The sequence below is a fragment of the Neolamprologus multifasciatus genome, chromosome 10, assembly GCF_963576455.1.
Source record: "Neolamprologus multifasciatus chromosome 10, fNeoMul1.2, whole genome shotgun sequence".
In the NCBI taxonomy this organism is placed as follows: domain Eukaryota; kingdom Metazoa; phylum Chordata; class Actinopteri; order Cichliformes; family Cichlidae; genus Neolamprologus; species Neolamprologus multifasciatus.
In genome coordinates this window covers 10,447,533-10,454,704 of record NC_140448.1, presented here as the reverse complement: position 1 = coordinate 10,454,704, position 7,172 = coordinate 10,447,533, and the positions used below count along the sequence as shown (strand labels likewise).

The following is a 7,172-nucleotide window of genomic DNA, read 5'->3' as shown; positions in this document are numbered from 1 at the left end:
ATCTGTAAAGACAAAAAGTCATTATTATGCATGAGCAGGCAGCATCATGCCCGCAGAGATGTCATTACCATGCATTTAAAAGCTGCTTGTCAGGGCAGGATTGAGATCCGTCATGGTGGCCAATGTGGAAGATGTGAAGTCGCTTTACTTTTTAAAGCAGAAGCTCTGATTTTTCTCTTTCTTTTATTGTTTTTTTTTTGGTTCGCAACTGATGTCCATCTGAAATGATCAAGTATTCTACGCACGTTTGTTATTGCTGTATTTCTTTACTTCCATTTGCATTCATGATATATTACTAAACCAAACTGAAGCTCAAACTGCTGGGATCTACAAGAGTAAATGATTACATTCATTGATCAGCTATTCAAAAAATGCATGCACAAACATAGGTCAATAATCTATATTGTGCAGCCTGGTTTGATGATGAAAGGTTAATGTCTTTATCTGGTGTTATAGCTGATTTCTAATTGATAGAAAATGCAGGAAATCTATCTATCTATCTATCTATCTATCTATCTATCTATCTATCTATCTATCTATCTATCTATCTATCGATATCTATCTATTGATCTATCGATCTATTGATTGAATTATATAATTAGTTTAATTGTGCACTCAGTATTATGAAAATAGAAAAAAAGGGAAGACAAATTTAGCTCATCAGTCAGACACAAGCCCCTGGAGAGCAGACTAGGAGAAAAGGGGAAAGAGAAACAAAAGGAAGGTGTCTGTGTGTGTGTGTGTGTGTGTGTGGGGGGGGGGGGGGTTGGTTGGTTGGTTGGGGTTGGTGGGTGGTTGGGTGGGGGGTATAATGGTGTTATCGTTTCATGAAAAACGCTGCTTTTAATCTACATCTCAGATGCCGTACTCCAAGTATTCTGTATCATGAGTAATTTTTGAAGAAGGAAAAAAACATGTCGGCTAGTGCCAACATTTGGCCCAGGGTCTGTAACTTATGTCTGTTTGGCATAGGCCCCAAAGAGGGTTGTGATTAGAAACAGATTTACAAAACAAAGCCTGGCTCATGCTAAGGTTTATACTTATCACTTTAGTACATTTAATTACCGATATGACAACATTCAGCTTTTTACAAATCATTCTAACAGGGTAGTCCTGTGCGCTTCGACGCAGCAGATGGCAGTATACGCTAATCGGTTTGTTTACAAAAACACACGAAGAAGAAAGAGAAGCGGAAGAGACGTGGCACATAAACAGAAGGAGGAAGGAAACAGTTTTACTGATGACAACCTCTGGAGCCGCCTTCCATGTGAATTCAGCAAGGAAGCTTAAATGACAGGCGTACCACATCACCTAAAGCGAAAGCGACTCGATTAATGTCTGTCTGACAGGTAACGTCAGTAATTATTGTCTATATTTAAACTTCGTCAACTCCAACAGCTAGCTAGTTTAGCTCGCTAACGCTGCTTCACTCGATAACTTCCAGTTGAGCTAGCAGCTAGCCGCTGTTAGCTCAGTTAAATGTTAGAATTAAGCTGTGGCCGGGTGTTACAGCTGTCAAGACGTGTTAGTTGATATTTAAAAAGACGTAGATGCTGAGCAGCTGGGTTTCCGAATTACTTATAGGAAGTTCCCACGTCCAAACACTGCGTGCAACTATTACAGATAAAGAAATGAAAAGTAGTGACAGTAAATACAATGAGTAGCATCTGTTGCCGTGTTTGAGTGTATATTGCTCATATCTAAATTGTGGCACGTTGGCAGAAGAACCCCAACCTTTAAACTGCGTTATAATATCCAAAGTGTTAGGTTTGTTTGGGACAGTTCATTTGCTGACTGTGATATGACAGCAGGATGACATCAGCGAAGTAGTTATGAAGACCACCCATGCTTCGGCCTTTGTACTTACTATCACCTAGCTAGGGCAAAACACTCAGCAAACGTCACTTATATTTAACAGAATTCTAAATTCAGAAAAGCTGAAGTCAAGTTTACTCCAGCCCCTGCAATACTAACATCGTTTGTAACTCTGTATGGAACTATGTATGAAGTACTGTAACATATCAAGATAAGATCTGTTCTTTGGAGAAATATGTAAAGAATGTGTGTTAGGCGAAAGCAGCACACCGTTATAAAAACATAAATTTTGTCTGTTTTCAAAGCCACATACTGGCTTCATGGTGTGGTGGTTTACATTTGCCTGACCAGCAAAAGATCCACAGTTTGATCCCAGGAGGAAACGAAGATTCTTTGGGGAATATATTTGGTTCAAACCAAATATATGTATTTCTCTTTGGGAATGAGAGAGCAGACAAAGCTAGCTCTTTATAAATTAAATTTGTATTAAAACCATTAAATATTTTTCATGCCAGATGTTGAATAGGTTTATTTTCTTGAGCACAACATAACTTAAGTTACAACCCGACTCATTACTTTTTTTTTTATTCAGGAGGATTTCTACACTCAATGTCAGGAATTTTGTCAAACATTTCCTGTCAGGAAAACATCAACAAATAAAGTTCTGTCATTTTTTGTCTCTAAGCTGTATTTAAAGTGCAGCTGACATCAGGATAACTAGATTAAATGTGAGCCTTTAAAAGTCTCATGTTTTACAGGCATGCTTCATGTTTGTAGCTTCTGCTCATAGTAAAATGGAGTGTCGCCTTGAAGTTACAAAATGACAACTGTGATCCTCAGTCTGAGCTCATGCTTTTTTAGGAGTCCAACACAAACTACTTGTTTGTCCTCAGCAGATTGCAGGTGGCCATGGGTCTCTGCAAGTGTCCAAAGAGAAAAGTGACCAATTTATTCTGCTTCGAACACCGTGTGAACGTGTGCGAGCATTGCCTTGTCTCCAACCACAACAAGGTTAGTGGGTGAACGCATGGTGTCGCGCATATTTGTACAAAACTTGTAGCATCACAGTAACCTTTTGTGTTTTTAACATTTTCTCCTTCAGTGTATTGTGCAATCATATTTGCAATGGCTTCAGGACAGTGATTACAACCCCAACTGTACTCTGTGCAATAATTCGCTTGCTGCACAGGACACTGTCAGACTGATCTGCTACGGTGAGATTCAAGTTTCTTTTCCTGTACCAGTCAGCAGTTCATTGTAAGCAGAACGGCAAAGATTAAAGGACTATTTAAAAAAAAAAAAAAAAAAAAAATTGTGCTCATAGCTTAAATAAATACAATTCGTTCCTATCTCTGCAAAGTGAAACGTTATTTTTCCCTCACAGATGTGTTTCACTGGGCATGTCTTAATAACCTGGCATCTCGACTGCCCCTCCATACGGCCCCAGCAGGATACCAGTGTCCCACCTGCCAGGGTCCAGTTTTCCCCCCTACCAACATGGCCAGCCCAGTTGCTGATGTGCTGAAAGAACAGCTGTCATCTGTTAACTGGGCTAGAGCTGGTTTGGGGCTGCCACTGGTAAGTCGTTGTTGTGTAATCTCCCTGTCGTCGTTGTATCCTGAAAACTAATAAAGTAAAAAAGCACACACAGCCATTGTTAGCATTTTCTGGTTGTATTTAAATATCAAGTTTACACGTGTAATGCTCTTAGATAATGAAGAGAGTGATGTTTGACTATCTCAGATTGAGGAGCCTGTCCAGGTCCTTGATGAGACTGCCTCTAATGATGTCACAGATTATGCAGACTGGTCAACATTTGATTGTAAGCCTTACTCCGTTTCCTTCTTCGTTCTGTTTGAAGTGTTTTCCTTTGTAATAAAAGTAGCAAACATCAGATCAGATCATCTGTCTCTCTTTTTTTTGTGTCTGTTTCTACAGCACAAGAACAAAGCAACATGTACCCCAGCCATTCTTACACCAGCAGCGCACCATCTAATTACATCTCACCTCCACAACAGGGAGACGTTGGAGGTCCTCATAAGAATGGGGATCCAAACATGCAGGAGCACTCTATGATCAACTTTACTACTGGCACTGCCGGTGACACTATCACAATACACACAGGTACAGTGCTCAGAAAGCCCTCCCAATCTGCTCCCACTCTCTGCTGAGACCTTCCACCCTTTTTTGCCAAACAAAGCTAAACTTTTCATAAGCATTCTCATAAATGCCAAAATGCATTCAGGTTATGAAACATAAGTCCTTTTACCACCATCTGACTTTTATACCCAACCTCTTCAACGCCAAGTTTCCCCAAGTGCTGTCCTAAAATGTCTTTGTACAGACAATGATTAAGATTCTAGTGGTGACAGTCCACGATGTTGTGGAGCAGTGCGTCAACCTTGATGCCCAAATTGGGCCAAGAAATTGAAATTTACAAAATTGGGCCAAGATGCTTGTCCGTTATTTCTCCCCCATTCGTCTCTGTGCTGCGTCTTCAGGGACAGCCATGATAGCAGCTGGAGGACGTGTCATAAATTTCACCTGTCAAAACTCTATCCATCCATTTTCTTCCAGCTGTCCAATTCAGGGTTGCATGGGGGGAGCTGAAGCCTGTGTCGGTTGTCAGGGTAAAATGAGCAGGTACACCTTGAACAAGTCATGGCAGCGCTAAAGTAGAGAGACAGCCAACTATTCACACTTGCATTCCCACCTACAGCCGGTTTAGAACCACCAGTGTACCTGGAGAGAACCTGCACATTCCACATAAAAAGATCTTAGCTGGCTAATGGGTTTGAGCCCAGAACCTTCTCAAACTCTGTAGCTCAAAATATAATATGAAAGCAGTTTTCCTTTCTTGATGAGACGTGATCCTTTTCTTTCCTCCAGCGTCATCACCGAGAAAGGTCTATGACACACGGGACGGTGGTCACAGTTCTGTGACACAGATCGACTTTGATGACGACAAGTATCGGCGGCGACCAGCGTTAAGTTGGTTTGCTCAAATACTCAAGTTAGTATTATATGACAGCATTTTGGGACAGAGACTTCTTTATTTACTGTGACAGAAAATAATATGGGAATGTTCTTGTGATCTTTCCAGGAACCGCACTGGTGGAAAGCGGAGCTCTCTTTCCTGGAAACAGCGCGTCTTTATGCTTCTGCTGGTTGGAGTTCTGGGATTCTTTACGTTGATAATCATCATGGCTAAACTTGGACGCGCGTCGGCTGGCTCAGACCCAAATTTAGATCCTCTTCTTAACCCCCACATCCGTGTGGGGAAAAACTAATGACATGCAATGACCCCTTCTTTTTCTCATGCGTTACACAACGTATGCCTGTGTAGAAAAAGAGCTGAAACTGGACTACTATTATAGGGTTAGCTCACCAGAGGGTGCTGTTTACCCACTGGGAAGAGGCTGTACTTTATAGTGGAGGCAATCCCTGATTTCTCTCTGTTACACAGGGCCGTGGACCTGGGGACGTGACCAAGGCTTGGTGTGTTTTGGCAAAGGATTTGGTAACTGTTGCTTTGATAAAGAGGGGCAGTATTTGTATAATATTTGTCACTGATCTCTATAATTTGATTTTCTCTTTTTTGTTTTTCTTTTTCCTCAAGTTTACTAGAAACTAAACACTGTTGATGTTGAAAGAACATCTTAAGCTGGCAGAAATGCCAGAATGTAACAAAAAAAAGCCACCTTTACCCAGATGTAAACAGATTCCAGTTACAGGTTTGTTTTTGAGGGTTGTGAATCTCTCATTAAGAAAATGTTGCCCTCATAACTGGAGTTGTACCCCACACATAATACACAACTATTTATAAGTGTCTGCATTACTCCTGAAAACTGAATGCTTTGCTTTTAGATTTTCCATACATACCGTGTGTACATTTTTTCCTGATGTTTTTTTGACTGGCCATTAAATAGAAATGCTCCAGAAAGGCAGTATTTTTTTATTTTATTTTATGGTGATGTATTCTTCTGCTGTGTGCAACAAAAATCATGCGTGAGCTATGTTTGAAATGCCATTTGTATAGCTTCAGCGGGGATATGTTATATTGCACTTTATAGTGTCGTATATCAAACATATTTATTATCTTATTGCCCAGTTTTAATGAACCTCCTGCTGACTGCTGGCGATGCAGTCCAGTGATTTTAAGAGTAAATAAGATCCTGCATAAATGACAACATTTCTGGATGATTTCTCCAGCCTTCAAAGAGCAGGAAGAAAGGAAAAAACAACTGCTGTCACTCCTGCAGGCAGACAGCAGCCTGCAGGAGTGCGTCTTCTCTTCTACAGTATCTCACTGTGACAAAACACTACATATAGAGTACATCTGTTCTAATAAATGGTGACTTTGAAAGGTTTTGGAGTTTGTATCTTATTTCAGTAGGTTTTCACATTTTTCAATCAGGATATATTTTAAAATCATACTTTTTTTTTTTTTAATTCTTCCACAGGGAGTATGCACGGGCCTTAAAATTATATGTTTTGAAGGAGCTGCATGCTCGGACTACATGGTGTAGACAAAGCCTGATGAATAAACAACTTGGTGCTAAACCATGTGACTGCAAGCAACTCTAACTCAACTCCCCCTGCTGGTTTTACTTTGCTCTTAAAGATCAGAGTCTGGCCTCTGAACAGACTCCCAGTTCCCCTGTTTTAAAATTTATTATGATTAATTAAATGCTTTATGCAGGGTTTTCCTGAATAGTTGTGTACATATGACAGTAGTCAGTGCTCAAAAGCACAATAGTTACAATTTGGGGCTTAAAGATCCAGAATCATATTAACTAAACCTTTTAGTCTCATCTCGTCACACACTCACTGGCCACTTTGTTAGAAACACATTGCTAATACTACGTTCCTCTGGTTTTGTGATATTTGGCCCATATTTTCTTCATAGATCAGCAACAATGCAGCCATTAGGACATGGGTACACTGTGGTCATAAAGGACACTGACACGTCAGCAACAATACTCATGCAGGCTGTGACCTTTAAACAATCCATCACCCTGAACTGTTGATACAAGGCAGGATGGATCCATGCTTTCATTTTTCAAAATTCTCACCCCACCATATAAATGTTACAGAAAACATTAGAATAGGCAATGTTTTTACACTCTTCTATTATCCAATTTTGGTGAACTTGTGCAAATTGTAGCTTCAGTTTCTTCTTCTTAGCGGAAAGAAGTGTCACCTGATGTGGTCTTCTGTAGCCCATCTGCTACAAGGTTCAATGTGCTCTCTATTCAGAGTTGCTGTTCTGCATACTTTGTAATGCATGGTTATCTGAGTTACTGTTGCCTTCCTATCAACTTAAAGCAGTCTGGGCATTTTGTTCTGGCAACAAC

General features: G+C 40.3%; 1 protein-coding gene across 3 annotated transcripts; it reads left to right on the top strand.

The window, feature by feature from the left end:
• Positions 1–1,179: 1,179 nt before the first annotated feature.
• zfpl1 (zinc finger protein-like 1) lies at positions 1,180–6,181 on the top strand. 3 transcript variants are annotated; one of them, XM_085174656.1, is made up of 8 exons: positions 1,180–1,349; positions 2,709–2,826; positions 2,918–3,029; positions 3,200–3,393; positions 3,559–3,637; positions 3,754–3,939; positions 4,705–4,828; positions 4,919–6,181. In XM_085174656.1, the coding sequence occupies exons 2-8, from the start codon at positions 2,725–2,727 to the stop codon at positions 5,103–5,105; spliced, it is 984 nt and encodes a 327-aa protein (XP_085030782.1). In that variant the 5' UTR covers positions 1,180–1,349; positions 2,709–2,724; the 3' UTR covers positions 5,106–6,181. The 3 variants fall into 3 exon arrangements, with proteins under 3 accessions (XP_085030782.1, XP_085030783.1, XP_085030781.1); XM_085174657.1 differs by having other exon boundaries at positions 2,677–2,826; XM_085174655.1 differs by having other exon boundaries at positions 1,181–1,349; positions 2,712–2,826.
• Positions 6,182–7,172: the final 991 nt, after the last annotated feature.

What these genes read in the sequence shown, in the direction of transcription:
- zfpl1 (XM_085174656.1), top strand. Translation starts at nt 2,725, where the DNA reads ATGGGTCTCTGCAAGTGTCCAAAGAGAAAAGTGACCAATTTATTCTGC. An exon ending in AGACTGGTCAACATTTGATT is followed by an intron (nt 3,638 to 3,753) that starts GTAAGCCTTACT and finishes CTGTTTCTACAG; the next exon opens with CACAAGAACAAAGCAACATG. An exon ending in CACTATCACAATACACACAG is followed by an intron (nt 3,940 to 4,704) that starts GTACAGTGCTCA and finishes TCTTTCCTCCAG; the next exon opens with CGTCATCACCGAGAAAGGTC.